The following is a 25,898-nucleotide window of genomic DNA, read 5'->3' as shown; positions in this document are numbered from 1 at the left end:
GTTCGATTTCAGGTGTAACCCAAATAATTGAACAATTCGGCAGGCAAATCGATAAATGTCCTCGTAAATAAGTCGCTCCAGGCAGACAGACAGGTGGAGCAGCTCACGTGTGTGCGTTTGATTAATGGCACCCGGTTATAGCCAAGTGAATGTTGCCAAGGATTCCGGCCAGCTCCTCCCCCAATCGTCGTCTATCGTATATCCTGTCAATCAACCGATTTAGTCAACGACTCAATGAGGACGCAGTTCGTATTGTAGGTTTCCATGGATCCTTTAGATCGGGATCTGAATCCATTATTGCTGTTGTGTCATGCACGCTTTGCCATGTTTAGCTTTAATTAGGGACCTTCAGATGACTCATCCCCCCACTCACTGCACCTGCACTCAGTTAAAGGTCAACTTGGTAGATGTCCTGTCTCTCGCCAAATTGCCTTGGCTAATGCCACTTTAATGACTTGCTTTTTGCCTGATTAATCCGGGGATGGCGATGCCACACCATTTGTTTTTATGTAATCAACGAAGGCGCAACGCAACATTCCCCTCCACAAACTTTCCCAGCAATTAAATGCCGAGCGGGTCTATAAACAGATCTCACTGTCAGTGTCTGTTGCAGCATTCTTGGGATGTTTGTTTGGGCGCACTTAATGCCAAGTGGAATGAACTTGATGAGCAGCAGTTGCCACTTTTAGTGGCCCACAAAGGCATCTCCGATGGCTTGCAGTGCGGCAATTGAACCCGACTGTTGGGTTGGGTTGATGGGATGTTGGGCTGCTGGGGGTTGCGTCCTCATAAACATGGCTGAAACACAAAACATGCAATCTGCCGACTCAACAACTTGAACTTGTCGTGTCCACTGCACAAAACTTTTGATAAACTTTCCGTTTTATAATCGCAATCACAGTTTAATGCACCCTAAAGAGACCACAAGTTTTTAGTTTCATTAGGGGAATTAAAATTAAATATCGTGGGTTTAGTGAGGAGAACTTAAAGAGTCAAAAAATTGGGAAAAAAAATAATAGAGAGTGAAAAAAAAATAATATAATGTGCTATGGTAGTTTGTCAGATTAGTTTGTAAATATAATTCTCGTAAATACCGAAATATAACATTTAAAAATTCAATCTATAAATATTTTCCCTAGAAACCTTTTAAGACTTTAAAGATCTGACACATCTGCCAATCAAAACCCCGATCTCTGAAACTCCCTTGACTAATGGCTAAGCAAACAAGCAAGGAACCCCATCCATTTTCAATTAGCATTTCCCATCCATCTGGCTGGCAATCAACCAACTCGATATGGCAGAGGCTATATCCATCTAAAAATACGTTCGCCCAGCGAAATAGTGTGTGATAAGCAAGTGCAGTCCGTGCAGTTCGACGGATGGATGCCGGAAAAGCGGCCAGAGCACCGGAGAGCGGTTCCGTGGAAAGATATATATTTTCCGCCAGCGAGAACGCGGCGTGTGACCACCGCTCGAGTTCAGTGACAAAAAAACAGAGTCCAAAAGTGAAACCAACTGAAAAGCTTTCGGATCGCGCAGTCGTCGCTGGTTTAGTCGGCATTAGTCGCGCGCGGTACGGCACGGCAAACGATCCACGATCGACGACACATCGACTGAAAAACCACAACGACGACGCATGGACGGACCAGCGGACTCCGTGCGCGATTTTCATTCACTTTTCACATTCACCCGAAACTTCTCGCTCAGTTCTCAGATATATTCACACTCACATAGAGATATTAACCAACCCGACCAGTAATAAAAGAGCCGACCGGCCAGCGGTTTCCCAACTGCCCAGCGGTTCAGCGGTTCAGCAGTCCAGCGGCGGCAGTTAGAAGGAAAACTCATCATTATCCCGCAATAAACCAACCCTCTCACCCTCTTCGAAACGTCGCGTTGTCACGTAATGCCCATTCAATTTAATTTCATAATTAATTTTTTGGAATATTTCGTACTGAGGCAAAAGTGCTGTCGCCATTTCTCGTGATTTTCTGGCAAGTAAGGAATATAAAAAGTGGCCGAGTGTGTGTTAAATTAAATCACCGCATTATAAATAACTTGGGAAATTTTTAAATCTAAAATATATTCACGCCAAAACGAAACCTCTATATATAAAACCGAGTATATCTGCGGACGCGCCAAGTAATCGAAGCGACAAAAAATACGCAAAGTTCGAAAAAACGCGACAGAGAGTGCGGGACTGTGTGTGTTTGCCAAATGTCACTTGTGTGTGCGTCACTGAAGATAAACCACGAGCACATAAAAACGCACACACGGCCATCCAGGCATCCGACATAAAAGTATATATTATTCTATTTATTTACGCGCGTGTCTTGTAGCCAAAAAGTAAATCTTAGCCAGCAGCCGCAGCAGCCACAAAATGGAGTCGAAACGCTCAAAAAAAGGACGCAAATCTCGGCCAGCACAGGACGAGAATCCAGCTCCCCAGCAGCAGCAGCAACATCATCATCCCTGGGACGAAGGTAGGCCCATCAAGTCCATCTGAGGTCGACTTGCATCCCCACATCGCAATGAATGCCCCACAAATTAGCCGCGCATTACGCATACGCCGCGTGGGCGCTGTGTCGCATCGCCTGTAATGACAGTCGTTGACGAATATAGAACAAGTCGTATTCTATGGGGCGGGCTATGGGCAAACTACATGCACATGTGCTGGGGACTAAGAACATTACTTATGATTGCCTGCCAAGTTGAACGGCGGCCAAAAAGTATGACAAGTTCTCTGTTTTGGCGCCGCAGCGGGTAAACGGTTCCCCAATTATACCCTCGTATGCACAGGCCGACTCCAAAGTTCCCAGACCCATGGAACAGACCCAGTCCAGCGGAAATCGGCAATCAAATGCAATAGCCCACTAATATCCCACAATTGTCTGGCCATTGGGGTAGTACTAAAACACTGGGTAGATCAATTTGACATGCAGAACGCCGGGAAATCACTGAACTTGAAGGTTAACATTTAAATGGTTGATTGAATTTGATTTTGTAAGAGTTATAAAGTCACTTTAAAGTGCTGAAAGATTATTATTCCTATGGAAAAACAGACAATGTACTTAATAAATGTTTTTCTCTAAAAACAAAAGTCATATAAAGTTTACCAATCGAAATGAAACATCCCTAATAATAATATTGGCTTGGTATTTAAAAACAAATTTAAAAATTAATCTACATGTTAATTAAATCATTAAAAACACACTTCAGAATATTTGAATATAAAATCAAATATTAAAGTTTTTTTTTGCCTTACCATGAGTAATATTGTACCTATAAAATTAATTTTCAAATCTCGAAAAAATATATAATTCCCAGTGAAATGATTGTCCTTGATATGAGAACACATTTTTTTATTAAAAAAAGCTTTAAAATCTTTCAAAAGTTTTTCCTATTTCAAAATCTTTTTATTCTTAGTCAGAAATCTTGACCTTCGCAAGAGCATATAAAATTCTGCATTTGGAAAATCGACTTTTCCCACCAGTTTACTTATGGATTTCGGCATCTTGTGAATTGCCTGGCATTCAGATAAACAGACCAGACGAACCGAGACCCATCAACGGGGTCTAGCAATTCGTGTTAGCGGCATCTTCTGTTTGCTAAGCACAATGGGCGTGGATCGGGCCATGTGAATTGACAAACCGGTTGTACCCACCCCGTCCAACTCGTCTGGGGTTTTTGTGGAGTACCGCTAGCCGTTGCATCGATCATGATTAAAATTAGCCGGAGAATGAACGTGATCTATGGGCACTTTTCCGCTATTCTGGCCGGTTTTATGGCTGACGAAAGTGAAAAACAAGCGCAACAAATTCCGTGCCTATTGCCAAGCCATAAAAGCCTTTCATTTTCCCGTTCCCAGACGGCCAAACAAAAGAGCAGGGTTCTTATCTCCGGGGACGAGCGGATTGCAGTGCTCTGATTGCCACTTGACGGGAATTTGTTATGGGCAATTAAAACAGCAAAGAGGCCAAGTTCAAGTTTCCTGCAGCAGAGACTGCACACTGGGATAAGAGCACGTAGACCGTTCTTGAAACGTCAAATGGGTCATATGATGGGCAGTAAACTTTTGGCTCCGCTATCTTATCGGCATTTCAGAAACAATTGAGGTGCCGACTTTATCTATTTAACAACCTCGCTGATAACTAAGATTTTTGTTACGTAATGCCTAGTAGTTATTTATGACGCAGGGACCTTTGTTCTTTATTTGGGAAACTCCTTAACCATCTATCTAACTAAAAACCCGTATTCTAATATCATATTGGTGTAAACTACAATAATAAAACATTTTCAAATCGATTGAATTATAAATATAAAGGGTTTAAAAAGTAAAAATTGTCACTCCTAAAAATAACTGTGTAATAAATAAATTCCCTTGTTAAATAAAATAATTATCTTTGCCGCGTAGTTCTGCATTAATATTTCATTAAGGCTCTAGACATCAGTCAATTATGAAGTCAGCTGCTATTCTTAGCAGGCACATTTATGATTATTATATTAGAATCATAAATCAATAAGCTCTTACCCCCACATTTTGATATTGCAGCTACTTTTGTATAATTTACTGATAAATCATGCAGCAGAGTAACCAGAAGTAAATTCCTGTTAAGTCAAATGTGATAAAATGTTCAACCCAAAATGCCAGTAAAAACTTCTCATAACCATAATCCACGGAACATTTCGTCTATTGATTAGCATGGCGAAGAAACCTGATTATTCAGACTAGGTGAAAATTGCCGGTAATTGGAAGGGGAACTGGTCTTTGATCGGTTGGAGGAGTCTGCGAATATAAAACGCACAGCTAATGGTATTTTGATTGATTTCCAATTAGCAGCAAATCGCATCCCATCACATGACCATTCGACTAACATGGAATTATAAAGCAAACTTTGACCTAATTGCAGGCCCTTCAGCAAAGAGTCCCCAAGCAAATAGAGCAATTCCCAGCACGGGTACAGCACTGACCCGATTCCTGACCTGTATGGCACCAGTGATTGGTAAAAGATTTTCTCTGTTTTCCCTATGGTTTCTTGGTCTTGTGACGTCCCCCTCCCCCATTCATTTTCATTCACAAAGAGATCAAGAGATTTTCTCTGGCAACATGTTGCGCGGATTTTGTGTACCACCATTGTTTACATTGTCTCGGATCGGGACAACCGATGGTCTATCGTCTGCATCTCATTTTCATCGGTTCTATGTGGTTCGAGGTTCGAGGCTCATCGGAATCGTACTCACTTTTGTGGCCACTCATTCTTGTCCGTACTTTCATTATTTATGAGTGGTGCTCGTGTGCCGTGTTTCGTTTTCTGTTTGTGTTGTGGCAAAAGTTCCTTAACTTTTGCCTCCAAGTTAAGTACATAGTTTGTGCCGTGATTTCTTCAACCCATCCAACTGTCTGTCGAGCGGGCCAACCATACGTATACGTTATATTCTACGGCTGTTTGATTTGATTGGATTTCTGCTCCGTCGCTTTTGTTTCGTTTCGTTTGGTTCATTCCGTTGACGTCGTCTTCGCTTTTGTTGTCGCTCGCCGTCGGTTTATTTTTATTTCAGTTTGGAACTAATCGTCAATATGAAGGAAAGCCAAAATGTATGTATATACCAAAGAGTTCTCCCTGAACTATATTTATAGGTACCCACATAAATAATTCAATAGCTGAATAGCTGGCCAGTCAAGGTCAGAAACCGAAAGCTTCTGCGTGGGCCGTTGGCCTGGGCATTAAAGTGCAATAAAAATATGGAATATGGAGAAAAGGCTGCGGCCAACTAAGAGTGGAAATCAATTACGTTCGGCAATTTCCGTTTCAGTTCGGCCGATTTGCATTCGCTTGGAATAATTAAGCCGTCCAATGAACTCGCAATTCTGCAATTGTGTCACCAGAATTTATTTTCACAACAAGCAAAAATTGGCCGACCAAACGAACACACAAAAAATTTAGCCGGGACGGCGACCTGAATTCACATAACGCATACGCAACGTGTGCCAGTTTCTCAACATTTTCGCTCATTCATTAGGATTCACTCACCGGTGGCCAGAGACATTTCTTCCAAGAGAATTCCAAGCGAACAGCGAGAGTCTAGGTGTACAGATTTTCGTAATGATTTGTCAATATTGGGTAATGAGTTTAAGATATTAAAAACAAAAAATATTTTATTTTATAACATAATTTTATAATATTTTATTAGTTTTCCTAAGTTTACAAAGGGAAAAGTTTATCTATTGAAAAGAATATTTCAGAAGTTAATATCCTAAGATCTTTTTAAAAATTTAAAATTAATATATATGTTAAGAGTGATCAGGAAATTCATTTTTTTTTATCAGTTTTTAATTTTTTTTGGAAAAATGGATACTAAGAAATGCTTTGCAAACTATACTTACTATTATTTCTTAAACTCAAGACACATCCGGGCAACTTGTTTATAGACTACTGGGCTAATGAATTGATTTGCAAAGAGTCCAATAAAAAAACCACTCATTAATAACTTGGCAATATCTTGGCGGCCCTTGAGTGCGTTACGCTTAAATGATTCTAAATATAGTGGAGAGCGCCCGGTCGCGATGACGACCTTGAGCGTTTGACGTCGCCACATTCGCATGCAACCAGTGGCGAAAGTGCAACACGCTGGTGGATCCCCATGGAGGAGGAGGCAAAGGAGGAGGAGGAGCAGGGGGTGTCCCCCTGTCTCTTCTCTCGCTTTTCAATAAGCATTTCACGTTTCGCGATTCGAGAGCAACGTCAAAGCTTCAACGTCAGCGACAAGTTCGCTGCCGGCGGCGCTGCCACAACTTTTTGCTAGTTTTGTTTTCAGCGTCGGTTTTTTTACTTGCTAGTATTCAAAACGCGATTAGACGTCGAACATGTGAGGCTCAAGCGCCGCCCCACAAACATTTGCTACTCTTTTCTTTTCGGTTTTTTTCCAAATTATTATTTTGTTTTTTGCAAATTAATTCTAACTTATTAACCAATGATACCAACGCAAAGTTCCTTCTACTATGGTTTATGTTTTCCTCAGTGTCGCTGGTAATTATGGTGAGTGAGCCGGCAATCATTTAATTGATTTGCATGTTACGCAACTCGTCGGGAGCGAAGGTTCAGAGTTCGGTAATAAATTGACAAAAGTGTAATGGCCAACGTAATAGTTCCTAGGTTCGAGTCTATTTATAGAGTCGATGTATCCGCACGCGCATTACGTATACGCCGCGTTTCACGGCTGCTTCTACTCCGACTCTCCCCCGTCCGAATCTCCCAGTTTCCCGGCTCTTTATCTGTCTGTTCACAAATTTGTGTAAAGTTCAGCGGCTACAGTGTTCATGAACTTGTCCGTGATTCGGATTCGGATTGATTTCCATCGGGGGGCCACCGAACAGGAGGCGAATGCTCCCGGAGGCAGTTGTCAATGTTCATTTATGTATGAAAAGTTGATTTTGAGGAAAAGCCTCGAACCGAATTCACTCAACTGCGAACTGAGGCTCTCCATGTAAAGCAAGTCGAGCCAAGGCAGTTACGCTCGAATTGTTATGGTAAATCCATCCACATGTGGATGTTTAAACAACAGAAAAATAACAACAAATATGAAAAGGGCGGGTGGAGGAAATCAGTCCAGATGACTGAATATTGAAAGATCAAAAGGTACATTCAGGTATCAGAATACTAAGAATTGTTTGGGATATTGAGAAACTTAGAATGGAGAGATTAAACATTATTAATTTTAGCATCGTTTATTTAGTTGAACATTGATCAATAGTTTATTTCGGACCCTTACAGTTTATGTATACCTGGCATCATTTGCCTATAATTACCCATTTAAACCCTTGCCAGATTTGTATAATTTTCAACATGATGTCACACACGAAAGGAAAACAACTTTGAGAGCCAAGATTCTTACCTCATTTAACCCCATATGGGAAATGATTAAAGCGATTTGTCATGATATGGCAAATTGAATTATAATGAATGAATTTCGCCTTTAATATGATGCATTTTTGGCATATCGATAGGCGTAACGGAAGGCGAATTTTGTTTTGTACAAACAATTAAGTTTTGTGGGCTTGTAATTTTTGATGTGATTACGTTAGACCCCATCGCATACCCACTAATATGAACTACGGATTCATGTGTGTGTCTATATAGCAACGATAAGCAAACAATAATTGTTGAATGTAAAAACACACATCGGGAATTGGGCGCATGAATGTAAAACGAAATTTACTTTTGGTTTTTGTGGGTATTTTTTTGTTTTTAGTGGGTCGGTCGGTCGGTTGCTCTAGGTGCTCTTGTTTATCCGCGGTGTGTGCTAAATTAACGATAATATGTGTGTAAAAACTGCAAATTGTTTACGACTGGTTGTGTGTGCAACTATTTTTCTCGAACGCGAACCAAACAGAAACTAAAACAAAAAGGCAGAAAACAACGAGAGAACGAGAAATTTGCTAAGCATAAGTATAAGTATTTTGAAAGCAAAACCGTTGAGCGCAAGGCAAAAGCGAAGGAAAATTGGTCTCTCAACAATTTTAGTTTTTTTTGGCTTATTCGGGGGGCTTTGCTTTGCGAAAATCCGTTTGAACTGACCAGTTGGCCCCGGACAATTTCAGTGCACGGCTCGTGTACCCGCGAATCGCGCTGATATCTGAGATATTTGTGATATATCCGTATCCCCCATTCGATTGATTTTAATTTTCGAAAATAAAAGGCAACCGAAAACGAATAACCCAACGAAAAAACGATAAGGAATCAGTAGATCAGCAAGGAATCGAACTATATCCCCCAATTTGATCAATTGTGGTAAAGGAACCATTTTGCATTATACATTTTCGTAGTTTGTATTTCGTAATTGCAGCTTTCGATGTCGAAATAGAGAATATCTAAGAGAATGTTTATGTGTCCACCAGCGTATTGTGTACTGTCTCTCATTTCTCGACTTATGTAATTATATGTCTCGTCTAGTGTCCGCCGTTTGCGCTTATTTTTAGCACCTGTTGCTGGCACCCAGTGTAAACACCTGACTTACTCATTTTTTACCTCTTGGTATAAACCTTTCCGCCCATTTGTAGTGTCGCTACCTGGCGCTGGAACTGGCCCCACTGAGCAGCCGACCATACTCCTGATCAACGGCATCGCCAGCGATTCCCAGCTAGAGGAGAAGCACTCTAAAGCAGCCGCCTTGAAACTTGCCCTCGATAACAACAACATCGAGGCATCAGTGCCCACCACTCCCGGTGGCTCCCATCTCCTGGACTTCGAGTCCCATCTCATCGAGAGCATCGCGGACGAGGCCAGTGGCGTGGGCATCCGGGAACTGACCCCCTTCGAGCAGGAACTCCAGCAGGGCACCTCGAAAGTGGACTCGAATAACTCGGAACCTGTGATCGAGGTAGAACCAGCTGGTGCCAAGACCAAACAGCCCGTGGAAATCTCACCGCCGACTCACCAAATCGCCGAGGTCGACGAGACGGCGGCCACTCCGTCGGAGGAAGTACGTCGCACCGCCGAGCAGTTGGTGGATGAGATCGAACAGGAGCTGCTGCAGGCACTTAGCCGGGATGTAGACGAGGCGCAGCGGGTGCACAGAGATCAGGTCCAGCGGGATCGCGACGAGATCAGCTCACTCAGCCAACAGGTGGAGGTGCAGCTAAACGAACTGACCGGCATCCTGAAGAACAAGCCCCAGGCGGAGATTGTCTTGGAACTGCCGGCGGAAGAGGCGGAGGAGGAGCAAAAGCCCAAGCCACTGGTGGCAGCACCCAATGAACTGAAGCTCGTAGAGGTTCCCACTCCGAAAACCGAGGCCGAGGAGCAGGAACGCAAGGAGTTCATCGACTCACTGCCCCAGATCGAACAGAATCGCCTGCAGGGATCGGAGGAGACCACCGATGCCCAGAAGCTGTCGGCGGACTGCAAAAGGGAGTACTACCAATCCCTGAAGAAGTACCTCCTGCATAGCAGCCAGGAGAAGCCACCAGTGCCCCTGCAAACATATCGCTGGGAGGATCTGAAGAGAGCCAAAGAAAGGGTAAGTCAATGGTCTAAAAGTCAGTAAGGTTTAGCTAGAAGAGCAGTATTATCTGCATATCAATTACAACGTTTTTAATGATTAGAGTATTATTATAATAACATTATAAGAAATTTATAAAATGGAGTGAAAGAACTATATTGTTTTCCTATGGAAAAATCAAATTTATTTTCAAGAATTTCACATTTTAAAACCGTTATAAAATATTTTTAAAGATTTCTTACATTTTTACTTGTGTAGAATAAATATTTTCCTAATTTAATTCTCGAGTTCGCTCGTCTTTTCATGAAATAGGATTACTCACTCGAAATAATTTTAAAAAAACACAAAAAGTAATTATATATTTGAGGTTGCTCAAAACATGTTTCTCTCTCGTTTTTTTCTGAAAGAAAACTACCCAATTAAAGTAATAAAATTATCGAATTATGTTTTGCTTTTAATTTGAATCGTTGAATGCCAAGATTTTCAGATAATAAGGTAGTTGAGGAAAATATTTCTTTGTGTTAGAGATCTGTTTTAATTTTCTTTGCTTCCTCCACAGGGTGGCTATCCTTGGACACACCTGTACAAACGCCCCCTTGGACCCGACGAGCAGCCGGAGATTGTGCTGCTCCTGCGAAAGTCCCAGGAACTGCGCTTCAAGTCCGAGTCGCCCAAGTCCCTGAAGAAGGTGCGCTACGACGAGCAGGTGCTGGTGAAGGAGACCGAGCGCTACATCCAGGATCTCTCGGAGGACGAGGCGGTAGCCACCACCACCGACGACAGCAGCGAGGAGTCCTCCGATTCGGAGACCGAGTCGGAGCGGGATCAGCACAACGAAGACGCCCTCAGCGAGTGCATCTCCTGCGTTTCCGACTCCGTGCTGGCAGTTGGAGGTCACGCCCGACCACGTAAGACCAATCGCTTGGCCCACATTCGTGACCTGATCCGGCGCAGGCGCAGCGGACGCACCCACGAGGACGCCCAGTCACTGCCCGGAAACTCGGCGAATCCCAGTCGACAGAGCAGCGTTCACGAGCTTGCCCCGCCGCCGGGATCCCTAATCCCGAGCACCGACAAGCCTCCGAAGTCCAGCAAACCCAAGCAGGGCTTCGACATCATGAAGAAGCTGAAGAGCCTGGCCGAGCGCCAGAAGAAGCGGCTGAACATCAAGAGGATCTCCCTGAAGAAGGAGGACAAGATCGTTCTGGGCGAGCAGCAGAAGATCATGAAGCTAAAGGCCTCACCAAAGTCCGATCGCGGCGAGATTCCCCACTTCATCGAGAAGCAGGACTCTGACGAGATCCTGGAGCTGGTGGAGTACGATGAGTCGCCCTGCCGCAAGCGCACCAAGGAGGAGCTGCTGGAGGATCAGCCCAGTGGAAGTGGAAGAGTGCCGGAACCCGAGGAGATCATCGAACTGCCGGTGGTCAAGACTGAGACAGAGGCTCCCACACTGGAGGTCACCGAACCGGCGGAGGAAAAGCTGGAACAGAAAGACGAAAAAGAGTCAGAAGCCGAGGAGGACCCGCCCAAGAAGACACCTCGCATCCGGCGTGAGCATGTCTACGAGGAGATTGGCCAGGCTGGAGCCCAGGAACTGGTGGAACAGCCCCTCCTGGAGCTGGACGCTCTCAAGAAGTCTCTGACGCGTCAGGATAATCTCGCCATCGATGAAATTGAGGCAGCCAAGGCGGTGCCTCTGGATCGCATGGGCAGCAGTGAGGAGGAGCAGGTGACCGCCGGCAAGCCGGGCGCCCTGTTGGCCCCCATCTCCTCCATAGACTCCACCTCTTCGGATGAGGAGCGTGCCCGACTGGCGCAGCTATCTCCCGTTACCGAGGAGAGTGATGAACCCATGGAAGTCACTACAGATCTGCGTCCTTCCCTCAAGAAGGAGGCCTCGCCGGCGCCCTCGGACAAGAAGGTGACCTTCTCGCACACCGAGGACGAAGCGGAACCACATCGCGAGGATGTCGAGCTGCCCGAGGACGTCCTGGAGGCGGCCACCAATGCGGCCAGGTGGAAGAACGAGAGGTAAGTGGGAGGAAGACTCCATTAGAAACACAAAAAAGAGAATACCCCACTTCCCGGCTTGACACTAACACTCAGCACAACCCCAAACCGGCTGCTGTTGCTCTAACCATCTTGCAGAGGCTCTAACCTATTTGACTTGCTCTTGAAATTGTTACTAACCCTGTTGCCGGGAGCTGGAGGTGGAGCTGCGGGCGGAGGCAGAGGGCGCCGCCGGCTCACCAAGCACCACCGTGCCCGAGCACCGCGGTACCAAGACTACCACTACACTACCGACACTACAACACCCACCACCACCCGACACACCACCCCCAGCACGTGGCGCCTCCGGTTCCAGCGATCCGCATCCTGGACGCTCTGCTGCTGCTGCAGTGCCGGCGCCACCAATAAGTTTTGGTAGCGGGCTCCAAACGAAAGGTGGCCTGAAATGATTTAGACCTAAGGTAAGACCTGCTCGGCGGGTACAGTGATTATCGGGTTATTAGAGACAGAGGTTAGGAATTCCTTTTCAAAATAGCTCTTTTGGTGCATTTTGACATGGTCAAAAGGTCTCACATTAAGAGCTAAAAAACTAGCTAAGTAAAATAGGGTAGATTTGCCTTCTTTTACATATAAGAAAAAGGTTTAAGAAAACCTAAAAATATTAGAGCGATGCTATTATAGTTCTTTCCTAATCTTAGCTATACATAAGAGTTAATAATCAATAACCATTTATTGTATAGAATCCTTACTTTTAACTTTTTAGTCAATTCAAATGTATGTATGTTATTTCTTAAATGGTTTTATCAAGATCTTGAGAAACCTGTTTGGCTATGATATAAGGAAATTTGATATAAGGGTAATTTTGGACGTCCGCTGTGCCTGCCAGTACTTCATGTGCGAATCCCTGCTGCGCGTGAAGGGTAATTTTGTTTATCGTATATTTCCATATATATTTTTTTAAATTGTGAGATTATATACAACAAAGAGTCTTTAAAAAGATTTTCATTTTCAAATTGAAAAGTTTCTTTTAACCGATAATTGCTGTACTCACCATGCTGCACTTTCCTTACTACAATGTGTGCGTCCCTTTCACTCCTCCATTGGTGTTGGATTAATAAATATGTTAATACTTAAGTGTGTGGGAACTTGGGTGGCTTTGTGGTGGGAGCGGAAGGGGTTGGACTCATTGACTTCATGATCATCTGAAAACTACTCCCAAAGGTCACGCCGAGTTCGCTTCCTGAGGACGAATTCCAACAAGTAATTACATGGATAGGCCAGAAACAAGAAACAAACGATGCGTGTCAGGCGAACATCAAACGACAAATTGAAGAGTATATTTAGCGCGCTAAAGGTCGACGAATGACAAGAAGATTTCCGGCAGGCAAGCCAAAGACCGCCAAAAATAGAACGATAAAGTGCAGGCCGAGCGACTAATTGTTACTCCTCCTTGTTCATCTCCCCATTATCCTCCGCCCCCAACCCGCAATCTTTATACCCCACCCAAAACCCACCACGATCTCAATTATGAGCAGGCAAGTAGCTTTGTCGCCACACACACCAATACTATGGCGCGCCTAATCCGTGTCGCCACTATGTGTGTTTTTGCTAATTTTAAAGAACAACATTTTCATCTTTCGAACAAGAAATTCGGTTGAAAATTTGTGTCGCGCAAATGGCGAAAAGCTCTCCCATTATTCAGTCCTGGCCGAAAATCGCAACGATGTAGACGCGCTCGCGCACGCACAAACAAGCACGTACATACATAACGGGACCCGAACACCAACTCAAATGCGAGCGACAGGGACGGCGACATAGCGATATTCCCAAGCCCGGTATCGATAAACGATTATTAATCAATCCTGCGAGAATAAATAATTGAAATAACGATTGCGAAAGAATAGAGCGAAATTCTTCGGGGCCCCGCAAGAATTTCGAATTCGGGGCAAAAAATAAATTCAATGTCTGCTCTGGTGGTGCTTAAAAATAGCCACCGACTACGACGACCACACAACGAAAACGAACAAAAGCACTGAAATTGGCAAAAGAGGAGAAGGAGGAGAAGCAGGGGGATTACGTCCGGGGACAGTGAGCAAGTAATAGTGGGTTGGCCATGTTGAACTCCCGACGATCCGCCTCTGTGGGCGCCCTGCCCGCCGAGAAGCGTCACTTTGTGTCCCGCCAGGAGAGCGCCAGCGGAGCCTCCCTGGACGTCCGCTGCGCCTGCCAGTACTTCATGTGCGAATCCCTGCTGCCGGAGCGCGTGAATCCCGTGGACTCGCGTCCAGGTTCCCGGCTGAGTGGCCACGCCGAGGAGCAGTATCCACCTGGCCACCTCAATCTGATGCGGGATGATTTATCCACTCACAGCTTCGAGGTGGTGAGTCATGCGGATGTGGCCCCCTCGGTGGACCTGAGCTTCATGGAACGCTACCCGGAGCTGGAGCAGACCGCCCGCTCGCGGGGATTGGTGGTGCGCAGCATCTCGGATGCCACGGAACCGGAGAATCCCCACCAAGGAGGAATTGGAGCAGCCTTTGTGGCCGGACGCAGGCGCCAGTTGTCCGTGGGTGGCCTGTCCTCCGGCAGCATGGGCCGCTTTCCCGACACCCTCTCCATGCGCAGTGGCCCCTCGCTGCGCCGCATCTCGGCGGGAAACTCCAAGACGGATCTTTACTGTGCGGATATCAACATACCCAGTGGAGCACCCGCGGGAGGACGACGATCGGCTAGCACCAGCCGCAGGGCATCCAATGCGGATCTCTTCCAGGCCAGCATTGTGCCGGGATCGCTGCAGCCGCCGCAGTTGAACCTAATACCAGCCACAGCTACTCCGGGATTGATGGACGCACCGCCGCTCTTTCCCTCGCACCAATCCTCGCCAGCTCCGTCGCAGCAGCAGGATTTCCGCATTGCCAAGCGGCCACTTTCAACGGACTACATGCGTCCCAGCGAGGCCAACAAGGAGAACCAGCTGCCCGGCGACATGCTGCCCCAGAATCGACCCATCGATGTCTCCCGCTTTGGCGGCGATGCAGTGCGTCCCTCGTTCCTCGTGGAGTCCGATTTCCAGCAGCTGCAGAGTCCCTATCAGCCCACCGTCACGCCCATCGATCCCATTGATCCCCTGGCCGAGACAGTGGCGGAGTTGGAGCAAATCGCCCAGGAGCACAGCATCGTGCGGATCAGGGACAACATCCAGGCGGAGACCAGACGTCCACCCTCCATTGGTGGAGATCTCGGCGCAGTGCCACCGCAAGTGGGCGAACTGACCAAGATAGAGATCATCCACGACATACCAGTGGTGGATATCGATCAATTGGTGCGCGAGGAGGAGGAGAAGGCAGCGGAGCACCGCAGCCGAAGCCCCAGACCTTCGCCCAGGAGGCCCAAGTCACCGCCCGTGATGGCTACTCTTCAGCTGCCCTCCAGTAGGACCACTAGTCCCTCGCCCGCGGAACCATCGGTGGCTACAGCTGGGCAGCAAATCCTGAAGCGCCAGCACACTCCGGAGAGGCAATTGTCGCCTATGTCGCTTCCTCCCACTGCCATCAGCCTGCAGGATGCCTCGCCGGAGGTCAAGAGTTCCTATACCTCGCGTTTCAAATCCATGTTTACCCCCAAGGAGCCGCGTCAGAGGTCACCATCTCCCGCTCCCCAGCGATCCCGCACACCCAGTCCCAAATTGCAGCGCCAGGAGAAGTCGCCGTCACCGGTGAAACTGCTATCCGTATTCTCGCGCAGCAAGCCGCAGGCCATGTCCGTGGTGACCACCTCCTCGGCGGGAGTCAAGGGCAAGGAGGCGGAACCCCTGGCGGTGCGAGTCACTGAGACCTTCTCCTTGAAGGTAGACGACATGGATCAGTACTGTGCCCGGCCAGCCAAGCCACCGGCTCCGCCGCCGAGTGCCCAGACCATGTACAGCAGTCGCGAGGACTTTGCCGCCTCCGAGAGGGTGTCGGTGGACATAAGCGAGGCCTTTGCACCCGTGGTGGTGTCCGCGGTGCCCCGGGGAGGAAGCGTGAGTGTGAGCCTGAGCGGAGGCAGCTTTATGGCCGGCAACAGGAACCTCTACTCCAGCGAGATCGACGGACACAGGGATTCCGCCAGCAGGGATATTTCCTTGGGCGGCAGTCGCCCGCTCATCTCGGTGCCCATTCAGTTACCCGGAAGGGGCCTGCCCCATCGCGCTCCCTCCGAGCAGCGGGGCTTTGGGGTTCAGCGGAAGACCTCGTTCCGGGAACCGCGCACCCAGTCGCACGACCGCAACTCCCATTTGGGCCGATCCCAGGAGCAGCTCTTCGGGACGAGCCGCATGACAAAGACGGTTAGTTTCCATTTTGACGAACGCAAATCGCGCCTCGCGGATTTCGAGTCCGACTCCTCGCCCCTGAACCAAAAGCAATTAGAACACAGAGACTTTCTCGAACGGACCTATTTCACTCGGTAAGCCATCGCCCCCGTTTTCTGTCCCCCCTCCCGAGCCCCCGACCACGACACTCAAGCAGCAGCAGCCGACCTTCTGCAACCAAACGCTTCTACACTACATGTTAAACCATGTTATCACTGCTAAATCCTATGTAACCAATCCAAAGTGCTTCCACAAGCAAATTCTCAAAATAGAGAGATAACAAAGATTCCCACAGAATGTTATTAAACATAAATATTTAGGAGCCGGTTTCTAGAGTGCCAGTCAAGAGTCTAGTACCTTTTCTCGAACCTTATAATTTCCCAGCGGCGAACATATGAATGGGGTGTGGAGAAAAAACGCATTACAAGTGTAGAAAATGTAATCGATTACGATTGCTATTTTTCGTAAGTGAAGTTGTAATCAGTGAAGTTGTAAACGATTTAATTTCGTCAAAAATCAAGCATAGCATACTTTCCCCATTACTAGTAATGCAGATTGTGTCCGGAGCACATTACAAGGCGGCCATGCCTATGGCAAAGTAATCCATTGTTTCCCTATTACTAGAGAACAAGTAATGCATTCGTAATCCATTTTGAAATGGCAGTTTTTCCGCTGGGTTATCTTACCGAAAAACTACAAAAAAGAAACCGGTTCTAAATATACATACATTCCATTCATGGGGCATTTCTTGGTATTATGTGTTAAACATTTCTTATAATGTTTGTAATATCTTGGTATTATGTGTTAAACATTTCTTATAATGTTTAAATTAGTGTTTGAAAATATACATAAAGCTTCGAACTCAAAATTTCTGTAAGCAGAATCGAATAGAACTTTGGGCGGGATAAAGAAAAAGGTTAATAACTCCGAAGGTAAATATGGTAATATCAAAAATATTTGTTTAGATTTAATCCGTTCCTTCCCGAGATATGCACTCCACACACAATATAGCAATCCCACTTATTGTAGACCCCAAACTAATCCCAAAAACCCTTCTTTATCTTCCAGTGATCATGAATACGAGCCCGTGGGCGTGACGCCGGCGCACGAATCCTCGCCAGCACTTGGCCCCCCAAGCGAACTGCAGCTGCCCATGGAGATCGATGCCCCGCTCAGTTCGGCTGGCACCACGCCGCGCACCGAATCTCGCACCGACTACGAAATCCACACCAGCCAGGTGGACTCGAGCGCCCTGGAGGAGCTGCCGCTGCAGCCGGAGAACCGACGCAAGGGCTTCATGGCCTCGGCCCAGGATCGCACCAAGAAGATGCAGGATGGCATTCGTGAGCAGGCGGGAAAACTGCGAACCCGTCTTCAAACGAAGCCGAAACCGAAACCCATTTCGGGAAGCCCGAAAGCAAAGGCCAAGGAGCGACGACGCTTCAAGGCTCCCGAGTTCTCCAAGATCAAGATGCCCGAGATCAAGCGACCCGACATGTCCAAGCTGAAGGATCTAAAGCGTCCCGAGTTCACCAAGTTTAACAAGCCGGACATGTCCAAGTTCAAGTTGCCGGAGAAGTTGTCCACCCTGAAACTGCGTCGCAGCAAGAGTTTCAAGGAGAACGAGGGTGAAGTGCTTTCGGATGAGACACCAGAAGGCACCGGAGCCACTGCATCACCCACTCAGACTCAGCCGACGCCCAAGAAGAAGTTCGAGTTCAACTTTGGCACCTATCCACGTGCCTTCCGGAAGAAGAAGCCCGTGGAGGAGCCAATTCCGGTGGCCACGGAGTCATCACTGGGCACAGAGGGTTTGAGTGTGATTCCCAGCACGGAGACGCAGCCATCGCAGACCTCGACCAGTTCTCCTCAGGGAGATCGCGGTCCCGGACCCGTTCGCTCCCGCTGGGCGGACAAGTTCTCGGATGTGAGCTACAACGACAGCGAGGGATCGCGGTATCGGCGGTATGGCAGCGAGCTGGAGAGCTTCGACCGGGAATCCTCGCTGGAGCGACGCATGAAGGAGGATCTCGAGGGCACCGAGGACACGGCCAGCGAGGCCCAGCCGCCAGCGGAGATGGGCATCCTGGGCGTGGTGGCCGATAGCAAACAGTTTGCCGAATTCGATGAGGAGAACCGCGCCATCCACGAGATCTCGAGCAAGAGATCGCGGGAGTTCAAGCGCCGGCCAATGGTGCATCAGGATTCGGATTTGCGCTCGGAGGATAGCCGAGATGCCGAGGGCTGGACGGAGAAGGATATACAGAAGAACAAGCTGCTCCGGAAGGCAGAATTGGAGGCGGAGGCGGGATTCTACAAGTTCCACGACCTGCAGGATGCCCAGTCCACCGCCAGCTCTGGCAAGAAGGTAGTCATGGAGCCCATCGATGACGACGAGTTCTTCCTGCGCAAGCGCGGCATCTCCGAGGACAACATCCAGTTGCGTCAGTACATCAGCGAGGCCATTCGCGAGGGCTACGACATGCCGAATGCCCTGAAGCATGTCGGTTATTCCGCCGAGCAGGTTCCGGCGGAATACGGCGACTACGATGTTCCGCCGGCCAAGCCACGTCGTCTGCATCGCAACTACCAGCCGGACTTTGACTCCCAGGAGTTCCAGCGCAGCGACTACGGCGACGATCTCTCGATGTCACAAAATGGCAGTGAATTCACTCCAAAGCGACCGCTGCGCAAGGCCCGCAGTCGCAGCAAATACTCGATTGAGGGCAGCCAGGATATCATCCCCCAGGATGGCGGCAGCAGCATTCAGTACTTCGACGACGACGAGGAGTACCTCCGACCTCCGGTCAGGGATCAACCGGTCACGGAGTCCGAGCAGGCACTCAACAACCTCGATTTCGGCGGCAAGGCAGCGGCGATGATTCAGGAGGAGATGGAGCGGGAGCGGGAGCTGGAGGAGCAGCAGGAGCGACAGAAGCCCCGTCCGCAGGCACCGAGGCGCCAGAAGAAACGCACAAGGGACGACGCATCCGTCGACAAGGATGCCGACTCCTTCATCAATGGCTTCGGTGGTAGATCAGTATCGAACACCTTTTTGCAGCCACACGAAGATGTGAGTGGAATTTTTATAATTTAATTTTTTATAATTAAACTTTGTTATGTTAAGAGACACTTGACTTTAATTATAAATTAACAACACTATGCTATATTTAAAACTTAGCTCGAAAAATGCGATAAATTTAAATTCGTTATAAATTCCCAAGTTAAACTGCGTTTTCCAAAAAGTTCCCCGAAAGTTCGAAAAATGCTAAAAAATTTTCCAACTTTCCGGGAGTATTACAGGCAAACGAATTAATGGTTTGTTTTGCTGTTAAAGTATTTTAAAAGTGACATTCTTTATCTTTCGAACCCTATACACAGAATAATTATAGACTTTTTTTAAGGCAGAAAAAAAAATAAAGGAAACATAGCCATAAAACGTAAAAAAAACTGCTTCGAATTCAAATTTATCAGATCCTTCGAGGTAAATTTAAAGAGCATTAATTTTGTAACACAATGTTATTATATAAAATTACATATTTTAATGACTATAATTACTGCAACTATTTCCTTTTTTTAGGTAATTGTTTATCGCACTGAACACGAATATCGTCACATACCGCTAGCCACGCCGGATAGATTTACGGACGCCACGTCGGCGCGCACGCAGCGCTCCGAGGACGACCGCACTTCACGCGGTGCCGACTCCATGATTCTGGACGGGCACACGAAGTTCCGGCCCGAGGGGGATGACAACGAGGATGTGGGGCCAAGGACAAAGAGCGACGAGAAATTCGTCATCGACATGCTGGAGAGCGATGGGTAAGTAGGATCGCCTGTTTTTGCACCAAAGAATGCCAGGAGTTGCTTTCTTGCCCGCTTCCAGCTACGCGGTGGTCCGCAAGGAGCCGCTCCCGAAGCCCACGCCGCCGGCGCGCCGGAAGAAGTTCACCCGATCGCCGGGCGAGCGGTTCGCCACGTTGCCCAGCATCCGTGGCTCTCGGGGATCCCCGCCACCGGCAAGACCACCACCACCACAGCAGTACGTGCCCACGGAGGACTCGCCGCTGGTGCCGCGCCGCCGATCCGCGGCCAGTCTGGACGAGATTCCCCTGATGATCAAGTCGAAGTAAGAGTATAGCCTCTTGAGCTTTGACCTCTTGATTTTTGTTGTTGACCTGTTTTCGAATGCATTTCTGTTAAGTTTTTATTTAATATTCCTTTGCTGTTAAGTTCTTAGACTAGGCTAGGCTAAGCCACTAATCCGATTCCCCCGAGACACGCACAATCTACACACAATAAAGCAGTTCACCACACAGACACCGCCTTTGCCTTTGGCTTTTGCTCAGTTTCGCAGTTTCGCAGCTTGATCTCAAGATTTAATTCTAATGCTCCTTAAATCCTAAACCTTTTTCCTAGCTACGAGAAGGAGCAGCCCCAGGAGGAGGATGACTACGAGGAGCCGGGGGCCTTGGAACGCAGCAATCTGCAGTCGGGCGCGGTGATCAACAAGATGAAGTTCCGCCCGCTGCCGCCGCCACCTCGTCCTCCGCGCGAGAAGCGATCCACGAGGGCCGGAAGCCAGACCCTGGACAGCTACGAGGACAGCGAGCAGGTGGCCAGCTCCAGCCAGGCGGATAGCTACGACCAGGGTGAGTTCGAGGTGGAGGTGTCCACCCAGACGGATCCCCTGCCCGATGACTTTGTGTGCGAGGAGTTCGAGATCACCGAGGACATGAAGATCATCGAGCCGCGACGCTCCAATGGTTCGGGCAACAAGACCCTGGAGGATCTCTTGCGCAGCGTGGAGGCAGCCCAGCAGCAGGTGGACGAGGTGGACGGCGGACGAGTTCTCTCCGAGGACGAGCAGCTGGCCAAGGGACTACAGAGATTCCGGGACGCCAACCAGCGCAGCATGTCGGAGCGATCTCGTGCCTCCTCGCAGGCGGATCGTTCCAAGTCGCTGAGTCGTCCGCAGACGCCTTCATCGGCGGTCATAATCGAGCGACGTGTGCCCACGCCCAGTCTAATTGCTGGCGAGGATCTGGATTCGGCGACAGTGCAGGCCTCGCTGATTGTGCGACCCATAAGTGCCGCCGATCTGATAGACGACGATCTGCGGCGCGAGGAGGAGGAACTGCGTCGCGAGGGCCTGCTCTCGGACAGCTCGGTGCAGAGTAAATCCGATGTGGAGGACGACGAGCACGGCGAGGTGGCCCTGAGTGACTATGCCGCCAGTTCGGCGGACTTGGATGCGGCGGTGGAGCGGCTGCAGCAGGCTCAGCTGGAGAGCGACTTCGAGAGCCGGCTGGAGGATGATGAGGTGGAGCGAACGCTCAGGGACAGTGAGTACGAGGAGGAGAAGTATTCGGAACAGGAAGAGGAGCAGGAGATAGAGCAACTGGAAAAGGAGCTCACTGAGCAGGAACTGGAGGAGGCTCTGGAAAAGGAGCTACAGGAAGCCATGGAGAAGGAGCTGTCTGATTACCGTCAGAAGGAGAAGGATCAGGAGCAGGAGCAGACCTTCTCCGAGGAGGAACTGGCTGCCTCCGAGATCGATTACCACCAATCTGAAGAGGAGCAGGCCACCTCCGAGGTGGATTACCATGCCTCTGAGGAAGAGCAGCCTCTTTCCGAGGAGGAGCACACCGAAATCCTGGCTGTTGAGGAGCCAATGGAGAAGTCCACTGCTAGCCAACCCACCGAGGCCGAAGTTGAGCTCAAATTTGTGGCCACTTTGCCCACCGAACCCGAGGAGGAGGCTCTGGAGGAGGCACCTCTGCCACCGCCACGCCGCAAATCCACCACCGCCCTGGAGCCCATTGCCTCCTCCGTTCTGACCATTGCCGAGCAGTCCAGCCGCGAAGTTACGCCCGTTCAAACGGTGCAATCCCCACCAGAAGCACAGTTCCCCAGTCGCCTGGCTGAATTGGAGGTGGAACGACTGCGAGTCCATGCCCTGCAGGCTGGCCAGATCCAAGTGTCCCAGCTCCATGGCGCTCAGATTAAAGCAGACGAACTGGAGTGCAAGTCTGGGCAATTGGTGGTGCAAAATATCGAACTGCCTCCCGGATTCATTGACGATATTGTGGAGCGGGTGCGGGAGCAGCGTCCCTGCCTGCTGACCACTGAAACCCAGACCAGCCGGCAGGCCAGTAGCGAACCCGCCTCCTCCGAGAAGGAGCAGCCGGTGAAGCCACCACGTCACAGCAAGACCACCGAGCAATCGCCACCGCTGGCCAATCTGGACGAGCAGACCCAGACGGAAGCGGGTCTGCTGCCACTGCCTCCACCGCCGGCGGCTTATCCCAGTGTGGAGTACCTCCAGTCCCTCGCTCCACTGGCCTTCTACAACCTCCAGCGCAGCGCCGAAGCGGAGCAAGCGGAGGCCCTTCAACCATCCGATCGAAAGGCACCGCACAAATGCCGCCGTCGTCATGTCCAGGAGCACATCGAACCCGAATCCGGTTCCGAGTTGGAGGAGCAGCTGGTGGAGCGACCCAGATCGCGATCACGTCGCTCCCGCACCCGCAGTGCCACCCAGCCGCTGGAGGAGGACTACGACGAGGATCAGCCCAAGACGGTCGTCCAGGCAGGCCGGCAGTTCATCTCCGCCTGCAGCCTGGAGCTGGTGAACATCATCAACCAGCTGACGCACTACGTCCGCGGCGAGGCGGTGGAGCCACAACAGGCGCCACGCAACGTGTCCGCTTTGATGGTTCTCTTCATCCTGATCACTTTCGGAGTGCTGGTATTCCTGCTAACCGGGCGACAGGTGCACACGCACCATTGGGACTACTTTAATCCGCCCGGAAACGAGCATGGCCGGCAGACGTGAGGAGCTGGAGGATCCCTTGGGGGTTTTGCATTTTGGAGCATCGAATCTGGCCAAGCATCTTGGCGACGGGGAAGGAGGAGAAACGAATTTAAACGCGGCCAGGTGTCCGCTCGAAACTTGAAGGCCTTAATGATATACTAACGAGAAATTACTTTAGGAAAGGTGCGCCAATGGGGGCGGAAATGGGCGAGGGGCGAGGGGCGTGCCCGTGCTACTAGTCACAAAACACAACCATAATCGAAACCAGAATCCCAGTCCATCAGACACATACCGACATCTAACTTGTACTAACCAGAAATATAGAGGGAACATTTTTCAACATTGTCTACCAACGAAATCTATAGAGATCTATATGAGAAGAGCAGCAGAAGCAAGAGAAGCAACGACCATGTATTAACTATGTACTTAGACGTTTTTGAGTTTCATGCGAGGAAGGAGCGAGGACCACTAATCCAATAAAATCCTATTTTGTTTGCTCATTTTTTCTACCATCTAAGGCGAAGCGAGAGATTCAATTGTTGAACAAATTGTTGTTTAATTTAGACCAAAATGTAGGAATTAATATACAAAGCATACACTCTTTTTCATTGAATTCATTTGAACGTTATAATTTGAAATGCGAGTACTTAGCCAGAAAGTAAACATATATACATAAATATATAGAAGCGTATTTTCAATAAAGCAAAAGGATATAAAATAATCGGAAATGTGTTTCTTTCTGGGAGCAGGTAGTAGAAAGTAAAATATATAAACTAGGTATTGAATAGAATGGAGCTTTACAACAAGAAATCCTCATCGTATTGAACCATCTCGCGGTGGTCCTTGTGGCTGCCCTTTTGGGACTTGCTGGCAGCTAAAAGGCAGAGTATTCAAGGTGTGACTTTTGTTTCAGAGCATAAAGTGTAAGCACTTACCAATGGAAGACCAGACTGCCGACGAGGAGGCATCGTTAATGGGCTCAATCTGGGGCTGACGTCGAGCCAGCTGCACCTGCAAATTGATGCCGTTCACATTCTTGCCGTGCATTTCCGCAATGGCCCGATCTGCGGACTCCGGTTTGGCGAAGGAAACAAAGCCGCGACTGCAAAAGGAGTATAAGGTGTGGTTAGGATTGGGAATTCATCTTATAATCAGTGTAGGAGAGTATGTTAATTTATAAGCTAATTTTATGGAACTTTATGACTAGACATCTGTATTTATGCTACAAATACCGCCAAATTTTGGATTTAGGCACTTTATAAAATTTGTATTCGAATGGAAACGACATATCGAAAATATGAATTTTTTATGCAAAGGAATATGCAAGATATGTCGATAATATGCAAAATATGTCGTATATGTTTTTATGCCTTATAGGCACTACGATTTTGTGATTAAGTGTCTTTCTGTAGTTCTCAGGGAAGTACTATACATAAAGATAGCTTCATTTGGGCGAATATATCTTTAAGAAATGGGGCACAAAAACAATAAGTAACATTTTCACTGAACTGCTGTTTGATTCAATAACTAATGAGTATCTTTGTGAGTTATAATATGTAAACCTCTAGTTATTCTTTCCATCATTACCTCTTCTCGATCTCCATGGAAACGTTGACTATGGTACCATAGTCGTTGAAGGTCTTCTTGAGGAAATCCTCGGTGACCTTGTTGCCGGACACGAAGATAGTGTTTCCTGCCCTTGGCTTCTCCGGCTGGGCCGTGTCCATGGGCACCTTCTCGGGCATGCCGCGCTCCTCGCGATCCCGCTCGGTGGCAAAGTGCTGGTAGAGATTCTGCCGACGCGGCTCCTCCTTGATGATCTCGCTGATGATCGTCTCCTGGGCCACGTCGTTCTGGGTGGACGAGAAGGGCTGGTAGGAGGCGACGCTGGTCTCCGAGGTGGAGCGCTTGGCCCTCTCCTGCCCCTTGGGCCGCTTGAAGGAGGTCTGATCCTGCTTGGTCTGCTTCTGGATGGCGGGAATGGCTCCGCTTTTGATCAGTTTCCTCGCCACCTCGCGCGCATCCCGGGCATCCGTGGGACGCTTCAGGGTGAGGGAGCTCTCCGGCTCCGGCTTGGGCGCCTTGTGCGCCTGCAGGGCCTTTTTCTGTATAGTTAAAAACCACATAAATAAATATTAACAAATTAGACCGAGATTTGTCTCACCTTCTTCTTGAGTTTTTGGTACTTGGCCTGCAGCATCTGCTCCTCCTCAGTTAAATTGGTCGGGAAGTGTATGTAAACCATGTTGAGCAAGGTGTACTACAATTCACGCGAATGATTAGTAATTTAGCAATAATATTTTGTTTATTTTTTGCCGCTGTCTTGTTTTTGGTTCGTCTCCACAAAATACACTTTTTATTTATTATTGAAAAATACCAATAAAATTGCACAAATGGTCACCCCGAAATGCCTGGAGGATGCATCGGCTGACAGGATGGTGTCTCCGCTATGCCTGAAAGGTGTCTCCGCTCAACCAATAAAACGTTACCGATACTACAGTGGTTCACAGCTTATTTGCTGTGAACCAGTCTCCACCAAAAACTTTAACAACTAATCAAAAAAAGTTATCAAAATATTTTGAACGCAGAATGCATCAAATGTATTAAAATTCAATTATTTCTTTCAAATACATTTTTTCAAACATACTAAAGACACTAATAAGTGAGCCTCTACGGGCTGTTGATGTTTTTGGTGGAGACTGGTTGAAATAAGCTGTG

General features: G+C 48.2%; 2 protein-coding genes across 8 annotated transcripts; one reads left to right on the top strand and one right to left on the bottom strand.

Moving 5' to 3' along the window:
• The first annotated feature begins 1,323 nt into the window (after positions 1-1,323).
• LOC108054135 (microtubule-associated protein futsch) lies at positions 1,324-23,899 on the top strand. Of its 7 annotated transcripts, XM_070215715.1 has the most exons (8): positions 1,325-1,998; positions 2,340-2,483; positions 9,059-10,017; positions 10,559-12,033; positions 17,432-19,436; positions 19,944-20,185; positions 20,250-20,492; positions 20,783-23,899. In XM_070215715.1, the coding sequence occupies exons 2-8, from the start codon at positions 2,381-2,383 to the stop codon at positions 23,199-23,201; spliced, it is 7,446 nt and encodes a 2,481-aa protein (XP_070071816.1). In that variant the 5' UTR covers positions 1,325-1,998; positions 2,340-2,380; the 3' UTR covers positions 23,202-23,899. The 7 variants fall into 7 exon arrangements, with proteins under 7 accessions (XP_070071818.1, XP_070071816.1, XP_070071817.1 ...); XM_070215716.1 differs by lacking the exons at positions 1,325-1,998; positions 2,340-2,483 and adding an exon at positions 6,840-7,037; XM_070215718.1 differs by lacking the exons at positions 1,325-1,998; positions 2,340-2,483 and adding an exon at positions 8,877-8,930.
• Positions 23,892-25,544, bottom strand: Nelf-E (negative elongation factor E). The gene is made up of 4 exons (XM_017136930.3): positions 25,345-25,544; positions 24,768-25,285; positions 24,116-24,282; positions 23,892-24,054 (listed from the first exon to the last, which is right to left on the bottom strand). The coding sequence occupies exons 1-4, from the start codon at positions 25,423-25,425 to the stop codon at positions 23,978-23,980; spliced, it is 843 nt and encodes a 280-aa protein (XP_016992419.1). The 5' UTR covers positions 25,426-25,544; the 3' UTR covers positions 23,892-23,977.
• Between the last annotated feature and the right edge of the window lie 354 nt (positions 25,545-25,898).

Source organism: Drosophila takahashii, chromosome 3L, assembly GCF_030179915.1.
Source record: "Drosophila takahashii strain IR98-3 E-12201 chromosome 3L, DtakHiC1v2, whole genome shotgun sequence".
Lineage (NCBI taxonomy): Eukaryota > Metazoa > Arthropoda > Insecta > Diptera > Drosophilidae > Drosophila > Drosophila takahashii.
Note: the sequence above shows the minus strand (reverse complement) of the source record. Positions and strands in the feature narration are given on the sequence as shown.